Source organism: Solenopsis invicta, chromosome 6 (genome assembly GCF_016802725.1).
Source record: "Solenopsis invicta isolate M01_SB chromosome 6, UNIL_Sinv_3.0, whole genome shotgun sequence".
Taxonomy (NCBI): domain Eukaryota; kingdom Metazoa; phylum Arthropoda; class Insecta; order Hymenoptera; family Formicidae; genus Solenopsis; species Solenopsis invicta.
In genome coordinates this window covers 26,353,557-26,380,236 of record NC_052669.1, presented here as the reverse complement: position 1 = coordinate 26,380,236, position 26,680 = coordinate 26,353,557, and the positions used below count along the sequence as shown (strand labels likewise).

The 26,680-nt window shown below is 34.1% G+C and overlaps 2 protein-coding genes across 6 annotated transcripts; one reads left to right on the top strand and one right to left on the bottom strand.

The window, feature by feature from the left end:
* Positions 1–8,965: 8,965 nt before the first annotated feature.
* On the top strand, positions 8,966–13,276 carry LOC105195891. Its single transcript, XM_011161515.3, has 5 exons — positions 8,966–9,208; positions 9,528–10,269; positions 11,722–11,997; positions 12,073–12,601; positions 12,679–13,276. The coding sequence occupies exons 2-5, from the start codon at positions 9,536–9,538 to the stop codon at positions 12,901–12,903; spliced, it is 1,764 nt and encodes a 587-aa protein (XP_011159817.1). The 5' UTR covers positions 8,966–9,208; positions 9,528–9,535; the 3' UTR covers positions 12,904–13,276.
* Positions 13,180–26,473, bottom strand: LOC105195890 (kinesin-like protein KIF15). 5 transcript variants are annotated; one of them, XM_026138137.2, is made up of 8 exons: positions 20,425–20,931; positions 19,892–20,072; positions 17,708–17,804; positions 15,796–17,425; positions 15,396–15,706; positions 14,214–14,443; positions 13,685–13,996; positions 13,180–13,591 (listed from the first exon to the last, which is right to left on the bottom strand). In XM_026138137.2, the coding sequence occupies exons 1-8, from the start codon at positions 20,687–20,689 to the stop codon at positions 13,396–13,398; spliced, it is 3,222 nt and encodes a 1,073-aa protein (XP_025993922.1). In that variant the 5' UTR covers positions 20,690–20,931; the 3' UTR covers positions 13,180–13,395. The 5 variants fall into 5 exon arrangements, with proteins under 5 accessions (XP_025993922.1, XP_039306203.1, XP_011159814.1 ...); XM_039450269.1 differs by having other exon boundaries at positions 19,892–20,190; positions 20,425–20,759; XM_011161512.3 differs by lacking the exons at positions 17,708–17,804; positions 19,892–20,072; positions 20,425–20,931 and adding exons at positions 25,675–25,807; positions 26,203–26,473.
* Between the last annotated feature and the right edge of the window lie 207 nt (positions 26,474–26,680).

Sequence of the window (26,680 nt, the reverse complement as noted above, 5' to 3'; positions counted from 1 at the left end):
GAGACTGAGAGATACTCAGGGTCCATTCGATATTCTAGATAATATATTCTAAATAATACATTGTAAAATTGTATAAAGTATATAAATAAATTAATAATTATATAAGTATACAGGGTGTCAGGTAACGATCGCCCGTGGTTTCGTGGATTGCTAGATCAAGTAAAACTGAGCAGAAAAGTCCTTTACCATTTTTTAATATTTGCCATAGTTAACGAAATAAAAATTAATAAAGTTTGCGAATAAGCGCGTATCACCGCGCGCAAGAACCGCCCGTCGGTCGCCGAGACGTAGGCAGCCGCGGCTGTAGGCGTGGCGCGGTGCGGTGAGGAGGGAAAAGCAGGCCGCAGCTATTGTTGCTTTTCCCTCCTCACTGCACCGCGCCGCGCCTACAGCCACGGCTGCCTACGTTCCGGCAACCGGCGGGCGGTCCTTGCGCGCGGTGATACGCGCTTATTCGCAAACTTTATTAATTTTTATTTCGTTAACTATGGCAAATATTAAAAAATGGTAAAGGACTTTTCTGCTCAGTTTTACTTGATCTATCAATCCACGAAACCACGGGCGATCGTTACCTGACACCCTGTATAAATAATAAATAACAATAAATAAATAATAAGGTATAAATAATATAAGTATATATTGTAAATAAATTATACAATATTTACGCACCGTTTTTTTTAAATTGGTATCTTACTCGGGACACGCGTCGTCAATCGTCAACTTTGGTCAAATAATCTCCAATAATCTCAAAGTCCCTTAACGAAGAGAGATTATTTAACTCGGAGGCGACGCACCGTTTCTTAAAGGTTATATAAAGGTAGTCTACCATTGCTCGCACTCGCATTTGTGATTTTCACTCACGTGAGCATAGGGATATTGCATTTTCACTATGCTCATAGCCAATCGCGCGTATTTTTTCATGTGAGATGAAAATACGAGAAATGAGAAAAGTCGACAAAGATACACAATCGAACGCTGTATTCCGATATTAACTGCCAGTACTGAAAATGTATAGTATATGTGACGTAAACTATATTTTTTCATGTGAGATGAAAATACGAGAAATGAGAAAAGTCGACAAAGATACACAATCGAACCCCTGCTTTCTGCTTTTCTGTCAATTCTCCCTTAAGGGAAATTCACACTTTGACAGAAATGCAGAAACTGGAAAACAGCTACCAGCGCGAGTTCTGATTGGCTCACTGTTTTTCTGTTTTTTTTCTGCCAAGATGTGAATTTCTCTTTACTCCTATTGCCTGTGCTTTTTATTGTCCATTCAGGCCCAGTTGTTCCACCTTTTGGTAAGTATTATGTAATTTAAATGTTAGGTAAACCCATTGTTAGGTAAACCCATTGAAATATAAGGGCTTTACACATGAAATGCATAACATAAGCACAGCATAAGGCTGATGAACCAATGAGCATCCAGCATAAAGTCGCCATATTTATTTACATAATTTCCATTGGTCCAGAGGCCTTATGCTACGCTTATGCTCTATTATGCATTTCATGTGCGAGGCCCCTTAAAGGTTGGTTTATCCAAACCGTAATCACTAACTTATGCCGGGGTGTTCCAAAAGTTCTATCAAAAATATCTCTTTTAATAATAAAGTTGGTAAAGCCTGCCGCAGATGATACGTTTTTTCTTACGGGATTGCTTACGTGCTCCTATACTGGCAGTCTTACGTGCTCCCGTACTGGAAATGGGTAGCTTACGGGCTACGCTACTGGCTCGCGAACTGGATTTTCGTAATAGATCATGTCCTATTTTTCCATAGAACTTATAGTATATGGAACAGGAATACGAGCGCAAACGTGAGAGCAACATCTAAAGGACGGAGATATATCTCTGTCCTTTGCGCGTACGATCCAATGTTGTGCGCATGATTGCGCTCCGCCAATGAGCGTTCAGATCCTCTCCCCCTCTACTCGCCGCGTCGTGTCAGCTGACGGAGGATGGAGGATCGGGAGGATACAACACGGAGCGCTTTGCTTCTCATAATTATACTCCGTGTGATCATTAACATCGTTGTCGATTATTATTGATACGCAATTTACTGGTTATTATTCATAATAGGTCGTTACTACATTTTGTGTTACAATCATGATAAAGCAGAAAAACAAATCAGACAAAAATTTGCACGGACTCATAGAAAAAAAAATAAATGGAATTTAATTAACCCGAGTAAAGATGTCATTGTTATCACAAGTGCGTGCAAGAAAATTATCAAGGAAAATAAAAATGCAATTTAAAAAAAATGTTAAAGATTTTTTGGCGTCAAAAGTGTTAAATAGTATTCTTACTCGTTGTTTTCTTCAAGAAGAAATGATTGAACACATTCGGAATCAAGAAATGTTAAACAATTATAGAATTCAATTGGTTAAATGTATCATACGTTATACATAAGAATTTGTTTATTTCACAAGACAAAGATTTATAATAATACCGAAAAAAGAGCATATATACGTCATAAATACACAAAATTAATACACTTTCATCATAAATAAAAGACTAGAAAAGTCCATTTTACATTTACTTTTTATTTTTTCGCATCACATATTTAGAAATTATTATAAATAAGACAAAAAATGATTCAAATAAACGAATTAATGGACTCGAAAACAGGCACAATGGATTTCTAACTGACGATACGTGGTTCATGAATTATGCTCGCTTAGAAAACAGAGTCTAACTCAACGCATGCGCACTGTGTCAAGTAGGACGCGCAAAGGATAGAGATATATCTTCGTCCTTTAGATGTTGCTCTCAGTCGCCACTCATTGCGGAGATAAGCTATTCCTGTTCCATATACTATAAGTTCTATGTATTTTTCTTACGTGATTCTGGACTGGTTTATTGTGAAAGCCAATCAGGACGCAGTCTGTATAGGTTATACTGGGTTATACCAGGTTATACTGTCGAAGTGTTGTCAAAGTTCAAACGTAAATTCACTTCGCAAACATGACGTCGTGCAAAAATGAAAAGACTTCAAAATAGTCCAAAAAAAGTATTTTATGTTTAATAGAGGCCTACTAATGGGAACCATGTTTATATGCGATAAACAAACCAAATTACCATAATAAGCACAGTAAAAGTAAGGCATTAAAGAATGTATTGACTATTGACTCCATAAACGTCGGCGATATTTATTTTGTTGTCGCAATTTTTCAATAATTCAAAATAATGCAATAGCAATTTTACGACAATGTACAACTGTTGCAATAATTTCATCTATCTCATCCATATTTAAGCGTGCCGCTTCTATGAAACAAATTTCAGTTGCTCAGCCCGTACGAAAACTCACCGTGTGAAGCCACGGCCAGTAGCACTGCCAGTACCATTGCCCGTACGGTAGCAAGTAAGAAAATCCAGTTAGAAATCCAGTAAGAAAAAACGTATCGTCTGCGGCAGGCTTAACACTGTAATTAACTACGCTGTGTTCCGTAATGAAAGTTGAGTTTGTGATTTTGTTAGCTTGCAAAGATCATCGGAGATTTTTATTTAATTTCTTGTAATTTAATTATTTATAAAAAATAATTTTAACGACGTATTATTTATTAAAATAATTATAATCATGTATTATTAAAATAATATTTACTACTAATAATTTTTTTTTAATAAGAATTAAGCAAAAGATGGATTTCCAAAAATTCCGTGACGCTAAAAATTGCAAATTCTAATTAATTTTAAATTATTAATTGTAAGTAAATTAGATTATATCCGTTTGTGTGCTCTAATAGTGCATGATAAAATTGATTTTATTTAAATAGTTGAAGAGGCTGCAGTAGCTTAGCTGACATGCTTATTTATGATAGACTTTTATTAAATATTATTATAATATGATTTTATACTTATTTCAAACAAAATCAAATAAGTGTAAGTGATTATAAAATAATAATATCAATATTGGCAATATCAAAAAATTTATCCTACAAACAAACTTTGCAGTTAATTTTCAATCTTTGAAAGTTCTTGTGTTCTTTAATTTCTATTTTAAAATCAAAATTATTGTCAGTAAATAATATTTTGCAAACCAACAATAATCACAAATTAAACTTACATTTCGGAACACAGCGTAGTTAGTTACAGTGCTACCAACTTCATGATTAAAAAGACTATTTTTAATAGAACTTTCGGAATACACCCCCGGAATCTATAAGAAATTGACCAATCATAATCAATTTATACAAAAATAATCAACTATGATTGGTCAATTTCTTACAGATTCCGGCATAAGTTAGCGTTTATGGCCTGCATAAACCAACCTTATGGACCTCGCACATGAAATGTATAACAAAGCATAAGCGTGACATAAAACCTTTGGACCAATGAGAATCTTATGTAAATTAATATGGCAACCATATACTGGTTGCTCATTGGTCTATCGGTCTTATGTTGTGTTTATGTTATGTTATGCATTTCATAGGCTTGTTTCCTATTCCTGCACTAGACTGCCCTGGAACGTTCCGTTTTGCTTTGGACGTATTTATACTTGCATTTATACGTGAATCGGAGATAATCGGTGAATCGAAGAAATTCAAAGCTACTTAAAAAAAGAAGAATGTGAAGGTAAGGTTGAGACTTTGTACATTAATAAAAATTGTGATAATTGTTATTTCAAATTTTGTAAACTTGAATTAGAAGAAATTTGGAAAGTTATAAGAATGAGCTTATGTGTATGGCTAAATTGTTGTATTTCATGTTTATAACAACAGTATTTATTGCAACAGTGATTTTTGTTAAAGATAATAAATTTCAAGTATTTTTACATTTTTATATTTATTTTTTTTAACAGCATCTACATTTTAAGTATGTGTGACTACATATGATTGTTTCGTATTTAAATTGCGCGGATATATTTGAACCCAAATTTCATTGGCTCATCACATCGAGCCACGCCTCTTACCGCGCATCGAGCCGCCGACGATGGGCGTTGTTTCACCTTGTTTTTTACATCATGGGGTCGATCATGAAACTTTTTCCCTAGAGCGGAAACGTGAAAAGTGAAAATCTTTACCATTGAAGTTAATGGAGAAATTTTTCACTTTTCACGTTTCCGCCTTAAGGAAAAAGTTTCATGATCGACCCCCAGGAACAAAAAACAAACGGCATGTGCGAGGCCCTTTAAAGCCTAAAGCACATAAAATGCATAACAAAGCATAAGCACAACATAAGACAAATGAACCAATGAACATCCAACGTAAAGTCGCCCTTGAGGGCCTCGCACATGAAATGCATAAAACCCGTATCAGACTACGCATTGAAAATTGAGATTAAAGATTAAAGATGGAAATTTGACCAATCAAAACAAGGAAATTTTAACTCCTTTTATTTTGATTGGCCAAAGCTCAATCTTTAATTTTCAATCTTCAATTTTCAATGCGTAGTCTGATACGGGCTTAACAGAGCATAAGCATAGCATAGAGCTTCTGAACCAATGGAAAACTTATGTAAATCAATGTGGCGATCTTATACTGAATGCTCATTGGTCCATCGGTCTTATGTTGTGCTTATGTTGTGTTATGCATTTCATGCGCAAGGACCTTAAAGGCTATAACACACCCCTTCCATAACCGTAACCACAAACGTACCGTAAGAATTAGCCAATCACATTTGAGAATTAAGAAATAAGAATCTAATAGCGTTTTCGATTGGGAAAATGTTAGTGTGCACCAGTGCACACTCATTTCACGCCAACACTGGACAAGTTCCATGAGTTGCACTGAACAGTGCAAATGCAAAAAAACGCCCAAATTTTCAGTGCAAGTGTCACTTGAGTTAATTATAATAGATCACGCAAAAAAGAAAAAATAACCTTGAAAAAGTAATCTCGTGCTCAGTAAGTAATGATTTTTACTATATGTAATTAAATAGTATATAATCATTAAAAAAATGCTATTATACTACATCATTAAAAAAATGCTATTATACTACATCAAGTAATTAATTATATTTTAAAAAATTATATTTTAAAATAAAATTGATGTACTTGTATAAAAGATATAACACTTACGGTGTCATTATCCATTTTTTTCACACATGCTACATAATTTACAGTTTTTGGAATCATTCTTCTAGTTCGGAAGATTGCAATTATTTCTTCTTTCTCGTTTGAACCAGAAAAAGATTCCAAAAATGTCTCCAAAATATTCAAAAGATCCAAATCCGGATTGCTCATTCTTTCAAATTTGAAACTTTGTTTGTTATTGCTTACAATAAGGCACTGATGCTTGCATGCATCCAGTGCACTGAACTGGCACGGTCAAAATATCTCGTGCCACTTAGTGCGCACTAGAGTCCTATATAAAGAGAGAAGCGACATCGAACCCCCACCACAACCTTTAATATCCAATTGAGTCCTCCACCGCCATTTTGGGACCGCTCTAATGGCTCTGGCAGACCAGCGCAATTTGCGACACGCGACGCGCGATTATCCAATAGGCGTACGTCTTTTCAAAAAATTGTAAACGCCTATTGGATAATCGCGCGTCGCGTGTCGCAAATCGCGCTGGTCTGCCAGAGCCATTAGAGCGGTCCATAACGTCATCAAACACCATTCGTATCATTCTGCAAACAGCGTGGTCACAATATGGCTGCTCGTTTAGCCAATCAAGTATCAATAAGATTACCAATCAGAGCTTCGGACATCAATGTCGCTTCTCTCTTTATATAGGACTCTAGTGCGCACTGAGTACAGTCGTGTTGATTATAGTTGCGACACTTTTTCTTACATGCGTTTCTGAACGCGCAACTATAACAAGAGCTGAGAACATGATTGATTCTTACTTATGGATCCAGCCAATTACGTTCACCGCTCGATGAGCAAAACTACATTCCAAAAACCATCGAAGAAAAAGTGTCGCAACTATAATGAACGCGACTGTACGCACTATGCGAGTGTCGTGCGTTCAAACGAACACGTGACACTAGCCAAGTGCGCATTGGCACTGCCAATCGAACACGCGACTGTCACTGAGTGCAGCCAGTGCATCCCAATCGAAAACGCTATGAATTCTTGACTGTGATTGGCTAATTCTTACGGCACGTCTTGTGGTTACGGTTATGGAAGATGTGTGTTATAGCCTTAAGGCCGCAACACAGGCTTTTGCATAGCTGTCTAACAGTATGCATAAAGAAATTGATTAGTCCATTTCCTTATGCATGTGCTAACGGACCAATCAACTTCCTTATGCTTAGGATTATGCAGCTATGCAAAAGTCTGTGCTGCAACTTTTAAGTAGTATTGCACTCGTTACATACCGTTTGTTTTCTGTTCCTAAACTCCCTGAATTAGTGTGCACTTAAAATGAAATAGATATATATTTGAAAGTTAGTAAAAGCAAGAAGGAACGTTCTAGTGCAGTCTAGTGCAGGAATAGAAACTAAAGGGCCTCGCACATAAAATGCATAACATAACATAAGCACAACATAAGACCGATGGAAGTAGACATGGTGTGCGCGAAACTCGCAAACCACGCCCCTTTTTCGCATCGAGAGACTGTAAGTCCCCAAGTCTGCCAACTACGAAAAACTAAATGTTTGATGATATCAGGTTACTACAACTGTTTTGATTGCATCTTTGTCACACTCTGCTATATGTTCGTTATGTCCTTTTCTCTCATACCTGATACATATCATTATGTCTCTGAAGGGTACCAAATAATGTATCCCTCTGATGAATTAATTCATATTAGTAAAATTGTTGAAAAATGCTTTATAAATTTTCATGGTGACTACTTTTCCCAAGAAAATTATGTAATACACAAAATAATTACACTTGTTAAAGAAAATATCGAATACTATCAATGCATTCTCGATGAAATATTATAATTAATGTTTGGTACGAACTCGTACTTATATACGAGTAGAAAAATAAATAAAAAATATGTTCAAAAAGATAGTAGATTAATGTTAACGTTACGGCTGAAGAAGGTCAAGTAAGACCGAAACGTTTCGTAATCACAATCTTTTTAGATTTTAATAAATTTATTAAATTAATAATCGTCTTGCTTGTTTATGGCCTATAATTAATCTGTGATTTATAACACGAGCGCGAAACCATTGGTTTAAATATATCAGAGTTTTTTTTATATAAATAAAAGTCGTTTATTATTATCCTTCATTATATTAGTTTTTTTCCTTTAATATTATCTTACATTTATATACTTTATTATTATCTTACATATCGTAGTTGTCGTTAAATAAAATTGACCAGAAATAATCAATTACAATTGATACTGAACTAGTCACAAACAGGAGATTTTAAAACCAGCTCTTAGAAATTGTAATAATATTACGATATTCTTTGATTACTATGGAAAAGTTTATTTATAAAAGCCCGCGATGCTAGAAATGGCTAGAAATCGGTCCGAGTTCTCAGATCAAAAAGTTTGTAACCAATCAATGTTTAGCTTTTACGGAAAAGTGACAAGCTAATTGATCACACAGTTCTCAGCTTGAAAAGTTGCACCGAGTTTTAGCATTGTGGAGATGAATCTTAAGATTTTCTTTTCAAAATTATCGACATCTTCCATACGTTTTTTATATCGAATTTAATGTACATTTTATTATAATTATACGATAAGTGCAATCATACGACATTCACGCATGTATATGATAAAAAGAGACCGAAAGAATACTAAATGACGTGCGTGCAACGAAAACAAACACATTCAGTTGTAACAACTTTACGGAGTTAAACAAGGTTGGTACACATGGGGACTTACGGTCAAAAAATAAGTGAGAGGGCAAAGAATTAGAGAGAGACGCTTGCAAACTGCGCACACCATGTCTACTTCCACCATGCATAAGCACAACATAAGACCGATGGGCCAATGAGCATTCAGCATAAAATCGCCATATTGATTTACATAACATTTTCATTGGTCCGTCGGTTTTATGTTGTGCTTATGTTATGTTATGCATTTCATGTGCGAGGCCCTTTAAGCCTATATTCTTTAGTTGATTCTTACGATCCCTGATCAGGTTATTGCAAGGAGAGGGATGGGAGGACAGTACGCAATAACGGAGTATCGTGACTCGTGGAGATTCAAAAAATAAATAAACGGAACCTGTAGGCCCTGTAGCCAGTGCGTTATCGAACGAAGCTCCTTGAGCAACTGTGAGAAACGAGATTTTATGCCTCAAAAGGAATAGACGTGTTTGAGGAAAGAGAAACACAAATCTTTCGGTTGTCATAATACTGGAGTAAGTACATACTCTATCTACTCAATTTTACATGATGTTATATACATATGATCACGCCTTATGAAATGTGGCGTTTTGCTCCATTCTTAGCTTCACACAGTTCCAATTGACATTGCGATGTGCTTTTAAGTATTTTCATGAATTATTATCAGTAGAATGATGTACTCTATGGAAGTAATCAAATTTGTTAACTGTAAAAAAAAAAACAAGGATATGTTGCCATCAGTTGAAGCTCAAGCATTAAGATTGTTTTAAAAGAATCTAGTAGCACATTGCTAAATTTATTGCAACATTTGATAATAATTTTCTGAATTTTTAGGAAACCATATGGATTGCTGTTTCGCCAATCAATATGATAGCTCTCAAATTACAGAGACATTTCCAAATGTCTCTAGTCCAGAAATGTTTGACAGCGATACTGAAAGTGATACAGATAACAAAAATGTTGAAACGTTAACTGTGGCTAATACACTGGCGGTGATTCCTTCACGAGAACCTACGCAGGCTGAATTAATTGCAAAATCGGACAGTTACATGCTGATTAGAATTAACAAGTTTTTGAGTGGTGTCCCACCTCCACCGAGACAAACGACATGTCAGAGTGATTGCTCCGATTTTCTACAACATATTTATAAAAATCGTCAATTGTTCTACATCGGATATCCATTGTCTACTGAAAGTTTGGAATCTACAGAGAGCACCCAGCAATTGAGAATTGCGGAAACTAATGATGGAAATGCCTCTAATCGGTGTGCAAAAGGCACTTTGAAAAATTTGACAACTGCCTTTAATACTTGTGATTTGCCAGTTGATAGTGCAAAGGATACAAAATTAGATATAAACAATAGTAATAACGACGACTCAAATGTACAATATAGTGTTCCTAAGGAGTTGAAGAATCCAGTTAATGCGATTAAAGAAACAGTCCAAGTTCCACCTATCGTAGACAATTCAGACGTATCTCATGAGCGATCTCCTCTTCTTTATCATACAATTGATGAAAATGAAGCTAAAACATTAACGTGGCCTCAGGCTTATTCTCACAAATTTCATGGCATACAGTGAGTTTACGTCAGCGTTGAAAAAGTTACTTTTTTTTAACTAAAGTAAATTAAAATTAACAGCTTATAAAATCAATTTAGTTAAAAGGTGCATGAACCCAAAAATAACTTGTCATTCAAAAATTAATATTAAAAGTATTATATTTAGAGAATTGAAAATTAACTCATTACAGTGATTTTTATCATGAAGTTTACATTCAGCAAACTTTTTATCTAAAAAATATTGATCCCAATTTTGATAATAAATTCCAAGCGTGTGCGTTAATTTATTATGAATTATTAATTCAATTAATGTATTAAATATATTTTGATTTTAAATGCTTAAAACTATGCTTTATTGTATATAAAATAATACAGCGCATACAAAATGTTAAATATAATGAGTAAAATTAGTTGAAAAATAATGTTGAAAAATCTTCTATTTAAAATACAAGTGCATAAAAATTACAAAAAATTAACAGAAAGGTAACGTGAAAGATAATAACTTTTTACTTTTGAGTAACTATAACATGTTACTTTTTCAGAATAGAAGTGCAAAATCAATTATTTTTGTGAAATTGAATCGAATCTAACCATGTTGGAAATCAAATCTAATCTCATTGATTGGTATACGAATTGAATTCTAATCAAACTTTCCTGGATTTACATTATATGTTAATTTAAATATTTACAAATATTTAATTTGTAAAAGCGTTTTCAGTGATGTTGAAGATTCTTTTTAATAGATGAGAAAATTAATCACAAGAATTTAAAGAAACAATTGCAAAACGTAACGTATATGTACGTGTGTTTTAAATATTATTGACAGGTACTATATAAATAATAAGTGTGAGCGTATTGCATTGATAAACGAGTATCGAATATACAAATTACTTATCAAACGTTACTACCAAAATGATAGTACTCTAATGCGCTTCGTTAGGAAAATTATAATGGAACAATTTTTTTTCAAATTTTAAATTCTATAAAATCATGAAACAAAATGTTGCAACAAATTTATAAAGGCAATTTATCGTATACACGAATTTTTGAATGTAATTTATAAGGTACAGAAACGGTAGAAATGTTTTAGAAATTGACAATTAGACGCAAGACAATTGACACACGCGTATTAATTTGTACGAATTGACAGTTTTATTCGTAATAGCACAATGATCTAGGGGCTCGTTAGTTCTTGAAGTTTTCTATTGATTTTTAAATCTACCGAGTTTATACGCTTGTATCTTTTAAACGTTAATAACTTTTAAAATTAAAAGAAAGAAAGTTAATAAGTTAAAGTTTATGCATTTACAAAATAATTAATGGAAACTAACAATTAACTCATAAAATTAACAGAATTAAATTAAAAGTTATTAACTTTTTAACTAATTATTATCTAACGTTGGTTTACACTTTTACTTTATTGTCAAGTGCAATAGTCTATCTATTAATATATTATCTTTAAAATTTCAGTTATAACAGAAGTAGAACCGTAGAAGAGTTTGAGAATTTGACAGTTAAATTATGTGAAAGGTACATAGGAGCTGAGACGCAATCTACTTGTAATATATGGTTTTCAAAACAGCCACCGGGAAGTGCGAAAAAGCGAAGTTTATTGACAAAACGTGGAAACGGTCAAAGTCCAGAGAAAAGATTGACGCATTTAGCTAAGAGACGTAGAACTTTCTGTAGCGCTAACTTGCAAGGATTGGGACTCACTGATAAAAGGCAGTTGATGATACCAATCAAGTATGTATCTCCTAAAAAATATTACGATAATTAGCAAACAAAATATAATTTCATAAATGTTTGTATAAAATATAGGAAGCTTGCGCATAAAAAGGGGAAAAGTCCAAGAGGTAAAAGTTTACGTGGTAAAAGTCCAAGAGGCAAGAGTCCTCGAGGTAAAAGCCCAAGGAGTTCAACGAAAAAAAAAGTTGTTCGGAGATTAATGCTAGATGAATCGAGTCCCTGTAAATCCAAATTAGAAACTTCGAAACGTGCGTTGTTTCAAAGTCCTCCATCGGATCATGCTGGTCCTAGCAAATTGTTAGGTGCGAGTAATACGGATACTCAAAAAATTAAACGCGTTTTATTTTCAACACCGAGAAAAGATGAATCTGAAGATTCGAAACAAACATCTTCGAAGGAAGAAAGTAGAAAAAGAAAGTGCGAGGAAGAATTGCAAGGGCCACGATTGAAATGGGCAAAGAGTTTATCGTTCGATTGCACACACGATTTAAAAAATACCTCGAAAGTTACGTGGGATAGACATTCGTCGAGCAGCATTCTTTCGAAAAATGAAACCTCTTTTAATCAAGCGAAGAACGAACTAAGTGATACTCATAAAAAGGTTCGTATTCTTGAGCCTTCTATTTGCTTTGATAATAGTAACGATACATTGTTTCATTAATAATACGTTATTTTTAGAAATTACTTTGGGCGGTTGCGGAAGCCCTACGAAGCAAAGGCATCGGCATGAGTCACCCGAAATTTAAACAATATGCTGCAAACTTGGCACGCACAATCAAAAAATTCATGCCTGAACTAGAAAATAAAAATATTCCGCGGAAACCTGGAAGTACGAGCGATCGTATGTTGAAATTAGCCAAACATCACGTGCTGTTTCTTATCGATACTAGGCCAATAGATTGACAGTACTCGTTAGTACGATTAGTAAAATTCAATAAATTGCACGAATGATTTGCTTTTTAGCAAACGAAACATTACTGAAACGACCAAATATATATATATATATATGGGTGCTTGTACATTTAGCCGACGTGTGTTTACATTATGACTTTTATATAACTTAATAACGTAAGATAAATGTAATTAAAGAGTAATTATATAAGATAAAAAAATGGGATTGTATATTGTTACACCACATGCAGGGTATTAAACATTTTTTATCGTGTATAAATGAAAATGTGTTTTTTTATAAGCATAGTTTTATTAGCTTTAAAATAGTTATATTTCACAACTTATAAATAATTAATAAAAAGCGCTTTCCTGAAGTAAAACGCAATTTGCGATAACTATACGAGTTAATGACCGTATACATACATCAATCGTATCTAACATATGTTTATTTAAGATAGTAAAGGACAAGTAAAAAAATAAAAGACTAATCGCGATATCTTATTTTCATTCCGAATTTCCATGCCCGACTCTGGCGATAACTTCGTCTAGAATCTTCGCGAGTTCTTTGTTTTCCTTAGTTTTCTGTTCCACAAGCTCGGTAAGCGAATTACTTTTAAGATCCGCTTTCCTTATCATCGCGTGCAGCTTCACTGTTTCCGCCTCGTTCTGTTTTCGTATTCCGTCCAATTCCATATTAGCTCTAAAATATATTAATATATATTATAAAATATATATAATGTTTGTTTTACCCAAGGAATAGATAATGATACATAAATCTATATTGATCGCATACTTTTCTAGTTGAGCCATCGCATGTTCTTTAAGTTGATCGTATCGCGTTTCTAATGTTTTTATAGTTTCTACATTTTCCTGGATACTTTCTTTTAATACAGCTTCGTTATTTTTATACACCGATACAACTCCTTTAAGTCTCTCATATTTTTGATGCACATCGTTAAACGCTGCCTCCGTGTTAGTTAGATGATGATTTGCAGCTTGCAATTCTTCTTGCAATTTTGCCTTGTCTTGTTCGAAGCTTGTTCGATCCTTTTCCCGCGCTGTGACTAATTTACTAATCGATTTTTCATATTCTTCCAGAACGACTCTGAATCAATTATTTCCACATTTTATTTAAACAGATTTATTTCGAGTATAAATTATTTAAATAACAATTTGATAAAGGTCACAACAAGCATAATTAATGATCAATGTTGAATCAAGCACTACTATCCTCGTGGAATCGCTCGTTATGACCTTTATCGAATTGCCATTTATTTTCATATCGACGAGCTTGTAAAACTTTATTAATAAAAATCACTTACTTCATCTGTGTTCTATTTTTTATTTCTTGAGACAACTGTGCCTGTAGTTTATTCATTTTTTCTTGAAAAGCTGCTTTCTGTCTTTCCAATTCTGCTTCATGCTCCTTCTTCCGTTTCTCCAATTCTTCCTCCAATTGTAGCACAGTCGTTCTTACGAGTTCAAGTTCTTTACTCATATCTATATGATCGATAAGTTGTCCGTCGGATTTAGGCTCTTCTACTGGTTGTTCCTGAATAAATTTTATTTTTAACGATTATCTTACGATCGTAATTAAATACGATACGATAGTAATTAAATATTTCACATTTATTTACCATTAGAAGTACAAAGTCAGGATTGGGAAAATTGCTTTATAAAAGTAATAAATTACCGTTACCATTATTCATTACTAATTTTAAAAAGTTACACGTTATCACTACCATTATTTAAAAAATAACGATTCGTTACTTTTTTTGTAATAAAAATAAGATATTAAATTTTACAATTACATTATTTAATAATCAATATAAAATGTGATAATCAATATTAAAACTTACAACTTTAAACTAGTCTCTGCAGCTTAATATCAAACTTCTCTAATATAAAAAAAAAATCTTTTTTTATGTTAAATGTCTTTATTTTTTAGTATATTTATTTTTTTATCAAAATTTAGATTGTAGTTTACAAACACAAATTTTATCGAAAATTGTTATTGCTTTTATGAACATTAATATCGCTAAGAATGCATCTCGGTACTCACAGTACTGAAAATTTCTAGTTTTTATAATATTGTTGCAATGACTAATAGGAATGAGGCCTAAAATGTTAAGTACAAAATATTTTTCAATATTTAAAATAAAATATGAAAATAAATAAAACTTATCATTGGATTTATCGCAACCTTTGCTCTGGCAACCGACGTCGATTACTGCATGCATTTACATATTGAAAAGATGCACAAATCTATATTAAATAGATATACACTATACGATATTCAAAATAATAGAGTTTGAATAACGATCGATAATTGAATTTGTTACTATTGACATAACGTAACGTAGCATTATCGTCGTCAGAAAAAAATAATACGATTGTTAGCGGAAAAAAAAAAAAAAAATAACGACAACAGTAACGATGTCTCAAGAATAATGCGTTATTTCCCAACCCTGCAGATAGTATACATCTATAAAATTGTTACTTACATTTTTTTCTTGAGTTATCTCTAACTTTTGCATTGTTGTATTAGGAATAGGACTATAAAAGAGTAGTCTGTCTATAGCTGCTATGGCAGGATTACGTTTTGGTGTACCAACGGGTGTACAATCGGGAAGTGGCGATTCGTTTTTGCCATTTTTCTCTTCGTTTATCGTTTGGGCATTTCCTTGTGGCAACATGCTGGTGTTCGATACCAACGGGTCAAATTTAACGTACAAGGATTCCGCTCTAAGGCGATTTGTGTGCGTGGGATTACTTCGTGCTAACAAAAAATCAAATGTCGAGGGATCTTGGAAAACTAAAGACAAAAAATATTCATGTAATTAATAAATCTCTCAATAATAAAATCACAGAAAAAGTTCAAGTTCAAGTTCAAGTTATGCTTACTTTCGGGTGTTGCACTGACGAACTGATCTGTGTCTTCCGTGAGATCCAGTGAAAGATCAAGTTGCTCGTCGGTAACTTTTTCTACTGTAGACTTTAATTCTTCGAAATATAACTGCTCATTGATCACTGACAATGTAGTACTTTGTCGTTGAGGTTTAAATTCCTCGTATCGTTCTTCATCTGGTGTAACATTTGTCTCTGTCTCTTGTAAAGTAAGTGTACAATTGAGATCTTCTTCAACAGATATCTCTTTTTTAATAGCACTCGTCACATCTGCACTTTCTACAATATCATATTTTTCTCTTTCTATAATTACAGTTTCCGAGTTACATGGTTTTTCTACAATACGGGTCTCGTTGCATATGGCAATTTTTTCATCGGACAATTTTTCTAATTTATTCGATATCACGCTATTGTCTACTTTTAAATCTTTCTCATCGACATTCGTCTGTAAGTTTTCTTTAACTTCTGATATTTTTGGTTCTATAATACTGGTTTCATTTAGTAATTGTATGTTATCTTCTTTATCCGATATAGTGTGATTATGTAATTGAGAAAACACTTGTTCCTTGATAATTTCGTTCTTTTCAGCTTGAACGATAGAGTTCTCTACGATTACTTGATCGAGATAGTCGGAAGACAATGCTGTCGATGTGTTTCGCTCGGGCTCTGATAAAGCTTGTACACTGGTATCTTTTGTTTTACTATCGATATTTTCTAACGATGACGATACATTAGGTAATGAAAGATCCGCATATTGCGCTAACGAGGATATGGACGGAACAGAAATCTCGATAGGATACAACTGTGGATCTTCTAGAGGAAATGTTTCGGTGCTACAATTGTCTTCTACTGTCTGCTCTTCACTAAGCGCTATCACATTGAAAGACGTATTACCAGATGAAACGGTAGTCGTTATATCCAATTGATTATCATTCGCATTACTTATTGGCAGTGTATTCTTTACAGTACCACTTGCAATGTTGCACGTTTCAAGCTCACTCACTGTACCATCACTTTTCTGTAAGGGAATATGCTTATTACTCGAGTCTTCTACTTGCGATTCGCATTCTTTCGCAGGAGGATGTAAGGTCACGAATTGTGAATCTTCAGCGGGAAGAGTGTTATCAAACGGTTCTAAAATTTGCGTTTGATTCAAGGACGTCGTTTCATGCGATTGGAGATTTGTCTCAGTTACTTGGGTTTCATTATCAGTATTATCCAACGAATCTTCGTTGAGAGAACAATCACTCGTAGGATACGGCGTCTCGTCTATGGCCGATGCAAAGGTTTGATCTTGACTGAGATCCTGACCGTCGCGTTCGCTTCCCAGGTGGATGTCTGCGTACGCGAGGATCAAATCCTCTACACCAGGTATGTTAGAGTTGACGTATGATGTATCTGCGACATTATCTGAAATCTCGGGTGACGAATCGGGACATATGCCGCTACTACTCTTGGTACTGAGAGTGCTACTGAGGCTATGGAAACTGCTGGCCGACGAAAGACTCTCCGGGGCCAAGCAGAGATTCTCCGTGACCGATCCTACATCGGCAAACTCGCGGGCAAAATGGACCTTGACCTCATGCTCCGCTGTCTTCGCGACAGCCACGGGACTATCGTTGTCACTCTGAAAATAAAAAAAAAAAAAGAAAGCGTTAAGCGTGCTTTATGAAAACGTCGTATGTACTTCTTCCCTCTCTTTTAAATTAAGTATCTATCAAATATATAATCGTCGGTTTGTGAGAATTTTTTAATATAAAATAGAAATATGACCTTTTCAGCATCTTTCAGTGAAAAAAAACATTCTTCGATTTTATTTGTCACAAAGATTTATAGATAATCGTCGCACCAACGTGGCAACGAAAGTTCGACGGAAAACGCCTTCGAAAGCGTTTGCGACGCAATATACCGTCAGCGTGGGCGAAGGAGACGTTCTTGGGTTCGTGGCACGATGCAAAAGTTTATGGATATACTCCATATTATACCAGTCGCAGCCGATCTGTAATCTGCGAAATATCAACGCTTACTGATGACTTTGCGACTACTACGTCGCCAAGTCAGCTGACAGTTGGAGATCTGGCAATTTTCATAAAAGAAATTGCGCAATCACTTCACGCTTCGCTCAGGCTAATTATAAGGCATTCGGAGAGAGAGAGAGAGAGAGAGAGAGAGAGAGAGAGAGAGAGAGAGAGAGAAAGGCAGTCCTTGTCAGTTCCGCTCGCTTTTGCAAGACTACGACAGTACGGAAGTATCTATCTCAATAACGCTACAACTGCTTTATACTGGGCAAAGAAACGTTGAAAATCATGTAAAGTCAACATTCCTTAACTTATGGCAAAGTGCGATATAATGGTATCGATGCAAGGTACAGGTGTATATCAATTGAATACAGAAGAATTTCCAGTTACCACAAAATTAGAGTACAAAAATGTTTCCTCCCCCAAAAACTACAATTCATCGATACAGAGACTCGCCAGACAACATTCGTTCGACTATTATACGATATCTACTGAGGCATACTCAAAGGAGGTTGAACCTCTCCTCGACCCCTCTCCTCTCAAAATTTTAAAAATTATTTACGTAACACAATGCCAGAAAATCGTCCGAATGGTATCTCTCGTATCAATTCACAGAAATATTATGAATCCTGAAGACACGTTGAAATCGTTTTGAAAAATAAAAATCGTAATCGACGAGTAAAATAGGCCAATTTTACCACCTGAATGCCAGCATGAATGGCGGCAAATATTCTGTAGTTCGAGTTTCATAGTTTGAGTTTTTGTAAGTGCTAAATCTGATTCTGACCTTCAAAAATTTTTATTTTATCAAGAAAATATTTTAATCGATATAAAGCTATCAACACATTAAATACCATAAGTTATTGAGCTTTACGAACGTAATTCGTCTTCTCCTACTAATAACTAATAAAGCATGATAATATTCTCATTTCTAATAATTCATGTTCTGCTTGATAAAACAATTTTTTTTAATTACTATCTAAAAACAGAGGCATTATCGATAGGAGCCATTTGAAATCTTGACTGTGGCACTTGACAGCATTGTTGTACATACATTACGTCTTTCAAGGATTTTCTTCAAGAGTATTTTTTATATTCTATTGTAATATTTTATTACTGAAAATTTACTACTGAAAAGTACTAAGATTCGCACAAAAAATATTTTTAAGCACCATTTCGACCGTATAAAGCCTTCTTCTCTTATTAATTTGTGTTATTTATATATTGGTCAATTTTCACTTATTGTTTATTTTACTATAATTTTACATTTTTATTAAAACACCGCTCTCATAATAACTTTTTATATTTTTAATATAATATACATTCATCTCAATTTTTTCTGATAAATTAAAACTTTTCAAAGATCAGAAATAAAACTTTACCCCCTCCCCCTCCGATATTGACAATGTCGCGTGCTGCTCACTCAATTTATTACAAAGATTTAGTTGAATAAGAAGAAATTTATTTAAAACACAAATATTTATTTTGTTTATTTAAAACGCAAATATAATCTTTTTCTGCAAATAAATTATTTACATTGAGAAAATTTAGTTAGAAATTTAGTTGCTTATTTATGAAACAAACTTTTATATAACCACAACTTTCATATTTAAAGAAATCCACTTTCTTCTTTTAAAAAAATTGTTTAATTTTTTACTTTTAAATTGAAAAACACAAATTAATAAAAAATTACTTAATATATTTAAAAATATTATTACTTTAAATAAATAACTGTTTTCTTAAATTTAATAAATATTTCTTTTACTTAAGACTAACACGTTCAAAGAAATACATTTTTTTAACAAATATTTTTCTCAATATACAAATTAATATTATATTATTGTAAAAATAAACAAAAATAGATTAATTTTTTTTATATGCAACGAGAGAAAAACGAATATTCTAACTCTCTAGTTAAAAAATAGTACTCGTAAACTATCTTATTTCGCGCGGTAATTGACTCGTTGTCGAGCAGTATTCGTGTTGTCGAGCAATAATCCTCGTGTGTGGCGCGACTACTGATGAAACGTTAGAGATAATAAAATTAAACGTTTTATGACGCATCGCAGAATTACCTTCGAAAAAGGAATTCCCATGATTTTTTCGAATAGTCTCCACTTTGACTCTCAGTCACTAACGCATAACGTAGTCCCATATTTATACACAAGTTCAAAGAACCCCACCGCAAAATGGTTTTACCTCCCCTTCTATGTTTTTCATCCCTGACATAATTATTCTCCGCCGAAAAAATATACCATGTACAAAAAATTGTGAGATTAACACAGATATTAATCCTCCTACAGATATTATTCCAAGCGTTACTTATGTTTTCGACGCAATGCGCTATTTGATTCGTTTCTATTTTATTTTTTAGCTGCGTAAATATAAATATTTTTAATAGCCTCCTCTCGTTTTTTTTTCTTCAAACATCAAGAATAACTCATTACAATCACCGAACATTCATTCACGTAAGCGATTATTTAAAAAAATCTATTTACTAATATTATTTATTTTCAGAAACAGAAAACAGAGATTTCATCAATAGACAAAAAACAATTTTTTTTTTTTAGAAATGAGATCATAAACAAAAAAATAACAATTTAATTACTGCGAGACGCGAGTCTTTCGCGATCCTTATTCGGCGTGCTCTTGACACCATCGAGATTGCAACGCAACCATCGGAATGACTCATTCTCATCTGACCGCGCTGACAGAGGCTTCATCGCTATCTCAGGGTGTGTCTCTCTCATCCCTCTAAGATGAGCAACCCTCTCACTAGTTTTTAACGCGTACTTGAGCGCGGCACTTGACACTCGGATGCTAGCGATGACGTTTCCAAGTTTTTCTTTAAATAAAATGGACGCAATATACATAACGAGATAAGAACTTCGTAAGGAGGCACACGCGATGTTATCGCATTTACATTGTCATCATATAGAGTCGGATATATCGACCTTTGGAAAAAAACAATTGGAAAAAAAATTATTATCAAGCGATTATAGCAATAATAAAAAATTATAGAGTATAATTAGTTAAAAAAAATCATGGACAGGTAAATATGTGTAATCTTTATAATAAAATCAATTGATAAAAGAGTATTAAGAGAACAGTCATTAATCAGAACGAAGAGGAGGTAATGACGAGCAATGACACGCGATAAGAAATAAATTAAGTGATACAAAGAAAAGAAGCAGACGGACAGAAGAAACAAGTAAAAGAGTATGATTGACAAAAGTATATGGTATGACAAATGTCAAGTCAAATCTTTTCTAATCGATCGAAATCGACCTATCGCTGTGACATATTTCCGAGGTCGCGCATTGGAATTACACGACGCGAAAATGGAAATTCTTATTGGAATGTTCCAGGAGAAGAGGAAAGAAGGAAGGAAGGAAGGAAGGAAGGAAGGAAGGAAGGAAGGAAGGAAGGAAGGAAGGAAGGAAGGAAGGAAGGAAGGAAGGAAGGAAGAAAGAAAGAAGAAGGAAGGAAGGTATTCCACGAAAGCGGACCCAAAATTAGGGCCCGTGGCGGCGGGAGATAAACGGCAGATATATATCTCTCGTCGAAATTCTAATATTAGCCCGGCGCGTCCCTAGTCGATACTCCAGACGTCCACCGCCACTACTAACACTTGTATCGCTACTACCACCATCACCACCAACGCCAACACACTGTCGCTGTCATCGTCGGACCGACACACTCGGCAGCGCGACGCATGTACGTGCATGTGCACGCGCAAAAAGTCGTCCAAGAGGAAGAGAAAAGGCGAGGGGAAAAGGATAAAACACAACGCGGGGCGCAGCGTCTCACCTTTTAAAAACTAAATTAGAAATCCTCGCCACCGAGGTAAGGGCTTCACACGACGTTGTCGCGCGTCGACCGGACTTTCGGCGAAAGCTGCACCATGAGTAACATCGTCTCCACCATGCCACGATGAAGCGTACTAACACTAGCTGCACCGAGCCATACCGAACCGCGCACACGCCGTACGGACATTATGCCGCAAAGATCACCAACTTTGGAAGTGGTGGGAACAGGATTCTCGGCCATCGAGCCGCGTTAGTCGCGCGCGATCGACCGGCGTGGCGCTATCTGGAGCGATGGAAACGCACTTGGTAACGAAACATCGCGAGATAAAACGACGAGTACGTTACACAGGAAACGAACAGGCGCGAAGCTAATTAGCTTTTCGATATATTTTTCATCCCCCAGATTGCAAAACGACGAGAGCGACACACCCCGTGTGAATTCACGAAAAATATTTTCCCTGCGGAGATCGGGATGCCGCGCACGGATTTAGAGAAATGATGGTGTATACGATGACGAACTGGAAATCTCATTTAGAGCCACGATCATCCGGTAAATCGTTACGCTCAAAGTCCTATCTATCTTTACAAACAAAGATAAAATGACGCCAATAGTGCTTCGAACCACGGGCTTGAGACGCATCGAGAATCGTGAACGTACACCCAAGGACTTTGATTCTGTCCATGGGGAAATTTTCTAAATTGAGAAGTCACCACTTTCTACATACTCGCAGTTTATGATTAATGTAACGACTAGATTTTATTGGTCGTTATGTTAATCATAAACTGTAAGTATGTAGAAAGATAGTAACTTCTTAGTTTGGAAAATTCCCCCGTGGACAGAATCAAAGTCCTTGAGTGTACCCAGGATTTCAGTTGGGGGCGAGATGCCAAAAAAATTCATCTTTACACAAAAATTTATTTAAATGGAGAAAGATCGCCAATACAGGCATAGACTTTCTAAAGTCACACTTTATTTCTCGGAAACTAAACATTGCACTGTATTAAAATACTCTGATAAAACATTATCTGCTTGAATAATTAAAAAAATAAAAAGCCACATTTCATAAATTCATTCAGCTTCAGTCTATGTATAAAATCTGCTGAAAAGGGGAATTTTTGTAGAAAAGCGATATATTTGTAAACCAAAATACTCAAACTTTCCTACTATAACAATATCGTAATTTCTGCTTTATGAAGTAAAATTGATTTCCATTTTTCTAAAAAGCACTCTTGAGAGGTGATAATCCAGTGATAATCGGATCATCTCTCTCGGACTGATAGAGAGAGAGAGAGAGAGAGAGAGAGAGAGAGAGAGAGAGAGAGAGCGGATCAAATTTTGAACATTAAAAAGTCCTCTACCATGTTGCAAATATTTGCGATTATTTATTTCCGTGGCCTATGTTCTGTACACAGTTTTTGTTCTTAACAATAGTAGTTGTCGGTGTCGCTGTGGAGATATTTTATAAAAAGCTGCACAACGATACAGAGACAACTATCGTTAAGAACAGAAAGCGTGTAACGGAATAGAAATCCTGCTGTACTAAAGCCCGGTTGTCATCGTCAAAACGGGCACAATATAATACGCGATATAATAAAATTAAATAATAAAATATAATAAACAATATAATAAAATTTAAATAATTTCTCAAGTACTTAAACTTTATGTCTTAAATTTATTTATTAAATCATAACAACTTTTTGTTCTGCTTCTGAATATAATATCACTTTGTATCAGATGATAAATTTTAGAAACATTTCTTATGTATTGTACGATATTGTATTTCATATGACATTTTTGCAGAATCCAAAATTGTTCCACATAAAATTAAAAGATTAAAATCTTTTTGAAAATTTTTCGCAACAATCCATGCTATATTAATTATCATTGCACCACGGCTCCAAAAGTCCTTTGCATGATACCGATAATGGTTCAAGCCTGTTCATATTAGATTCCGTTATCACTCACAATTCTCCTAGTAATTCTCAGAAATTAATCATAAGAAGAAGACAAGACTTATTTAAATTTCAAAGCATAATATTCCAGCTAACGTTGGAGGATTACCGCTATTGAAAAATTAACGTTAAAATTCAAAGATCTCTCGAAATAAAAATGCTCCGGGAACAAATCCGCGTTCCTTGTACGCGTCAAAGAAATTCTCCGGCGTGGCAGTAAGTAAAACTTATTTTTGTTTCAAGATACTTCTGGAGAGATACGGAGTTTATTTATAGAAATACATTTTCCGGTCCGACTGTCAGTCGCGTAAACGAAGAAGGAAGCGCGAAGAAGGATGTAAAGAGAATATGCGAACGATAAGAGCGGATCGACCGCCACTGTCGCTTTCTGAAAAAGTATTATTAATTTACCAATGAATTTTATTCGTTTCGATTAATTCCCCAAACGAATGTGAGAAAAGTATCGTCGCAATGTACATACATTCCCGTTATGCTTTTCTCACCAAAGTCAAAGTAATAATTCTATCTTATCCTGAGAAGATAAGAAGATGAACATGAGAATAGTCATCAGTGATTTTTACATCCCAGTGGGGAGAAAATTAAACTCACGTCACAGCAATTTTTTTACTGATCTAAAATCCATATCTTCCATTCGAAGATTCCAAGACCGAATTTGTACAATAAAAACGAGTTATGACTTATATGTATATTTATAGCACCGAAATGTTATAAAAAATATATGCTATTAATATTTTTATATTTATACGATACAATACAAAAAATTTGTATCATTTCCCATAAATGTTTACTTTGTTAAAAAAATACATCATTTTTACGTTTATTTAACATAATAAATGTAATAAAAGTAAAACGTTTTTTCTTCATTCTGAAAGAGCAAATATAAATGACTCTATATGATAGCGACTTGGCCTTAAGTTGCTATAGAATGAATGTATATATTCTCTCTCATCAATTTTCAATTTTAGACACCTTGAGTTAATCAAAAATACCTTATTCGTCCCTCTGTGAAGTTGGCCCCACTTTTTCAAAATTTGAAAAAAATAACCACAGTTTTGGTTGCCTCCCGAAGAGTTCTAGAGTTCTCAACCAATTAAGAAAAAAAAGGGGGGGGGGTTCCGTCGATTAAAGCGATAGAAACAGCATTTGAAGAAACGGGGGGAGGGAGTGGGAGCCAACTTTACAATTCAGCAACTTCAAAGGGCTATAACTTTTTTGTTTTCAACTCTAGCACATTTGATCATTAAAGATAATCGATAGAACTCTTTGGGGGATTATCAGAACTCTAAAGAAATTGCAGAATTTTGCAAAAAAATTTTTCGAAACTTATAATTTCCTATCAAACGAAAAATTTTCGAAAAATCTAGTGTTCTACCACGAGTTCTGGCAGTTCCCCGAAGAGCTCTACCCTTTGACTATGCGACTGTAGAAAAAAAATTGGCTAGTAACTAGTTAAAAAATTGAAAATTAAATAATAAAGTTAAAAATTTAATAACTTTTAACTTAACTCAGTTAATTTTAAATGAATTGATTGCTAGCATGCAGTTATTTCTAAAATACACAAACTTTAACTTATTAACTTTTGCCCAAGTTAAAAATTCATGTAAAAGAAAAAATACATTCTCGTATAAAAAATAATTCTGTTGTTTCGTATAAACTTAATTTACAAATAAAATCTTACAATTTATTTGATAATCTACAATGTAATTATTTTATTTAGAGTTACCTAATTTTAAAACATTACAATATACTAATTTAATATAAATAATGCTTTTCGAAATTAACATTTAATTTAACTTATTTAATTATTGTAACTTTTAACCAAGTTAATTTTTCGTTTATGCAATCTTTACTGTAAATAAATTAATTTTATAAACCATTAACTTTAATTTAGTTTTAAAAAAATATTGATTTTTCCAATCCTAATAAATAATAAAAAACTTTTAACTGTAGAATGTAAAAATTACTCCAAGCGTTTACACAAAAAAGTAATTATTTCCAAATTAAGCAAAGGAATAAAAAAGTTAAATAAGAACAGCGCTGAAATGCAGAGACATTTAATAATTTATTAAAAATACCTTTTGTCGAGAAGGTTGAATCAACGAAGAGTTGTGGAGGGTCGCAGTTATTTCTTTCAATACGATTCTTGTGCCCTCACGAACAGATCCTCTTGGGCTCGACATTCTCAGACTCTCCTCAGACTCCCCTTTCCTAATAAAAAAAAAAATATATATATATATATGTTATTTCTATTTCAATAAAAAATTAATTTAAAAGAGTATTAATATCAGTCAAAATATTTAAAATGTTTTGTTCCATGTAGTGTTCCAATACAGCAAATGCATTACAAAGATGAAAAATAAATGTATATACGGAGTATACATATACTTTTTAATCTTATTTTTGGAAAATGTCGATTGTGTCTCTTTTTAAAGAAAATTTGATTTTTTTAAGACTTGAAAAAATCATGACAATTTCGCAAATAATAAATTCCGTTGATAAAATCAAGAATTTCATCTCCTCCCACTCTATCCTTTAGAACCAATCTTTGACAAAATATCACAGCGTATCTATACGAAAAGGAACGAAAGTTTAATTTTACTCACCGAGATCGAAGCACACTCGAGATGACTCGAGAGCGGCGAAGCTCGTACACTTCCACTCTCTAGACTCGCTTGGAGAACAAAGAAAGTTAACGCAAAGACGTGTTTACATTCACATTGCTGTCACTCGAAGTGTCATCGTCACTGGCATCGAAATTCAGTGAACGCAAATTTGTAGCGCACGTAACGCACTCAATGCCGTTCGTACAACACCATTCAACAGCGTCCAAGTATAAGAGGATGAGCAAATTCGTTGCACGACTCACGATCGGTTTGACTAACGGCTACAAGCCGTTTGATAAACTTGAATGCGAATGCATTGACGAATCAGAGCGCGCCGTTGCGTCGAGCCAATCATAGAGACTCTAAAATAAGAGTCTGGGGATAAGACAGCCAATTTTTATTGGTTACCCACTTTCGAGAGAGAGAGAGAAAAAAAGAGAGACAAAAGGATAAGTAAAAGATACAAGAGAAAGAAAAT

What these genes read in the sequence shown, in the direction of transcription:
- LOC105195891 (XM_011161515.3), top strand. Translation starts at nt 9,536, where the DNA reads ATGGATTGCTGTTTCGCCAATCAATATGATAGCTCTCAAATTACAGAG. An exon ending in CAGTTGATGATACCAATCAA is followed by an intron (nt 11,998 to 12,072) that starts GTATGTATCTCC and finishes TATAAAATATAG; the next exon opens with GAAGCTTGCGCATAAAAAGG. An exon ending in TAAGTGATACTCATAAAAAG is followed by an intron (nt 12,602 to 12,678) that starts GTTCGTATTCTT and finishes CGTTATTTTTAG; the next exon opens with AAATTACTTTGGGCGGTTGC.
- LOC105195890 (XM_026138137.2), bottom strand. Translation starts at nt 20,689, where the DNA reads ATGTATATTGCGTCCATTTTATTTAAAGAAAAACTTGGAAACGTCATC. An exon ending in CTCCTTCGCCCACGCTGACG is followed by an intron (nt 17,426 to 17,707) that starts GTATATTGCGTC and finishes TTTTATTTTCAG; the next exon opens with AGTGACAACGATAGTCCCGT. An exon ending in GCGATGGCTCAACTAGAAAA is followed by an intron (nt 13,592 to 13,684) that starts GTATGCGATCAA and finishes AATATATTTTAG; the next exon opens with AGCTAATATGGAATTGGACG.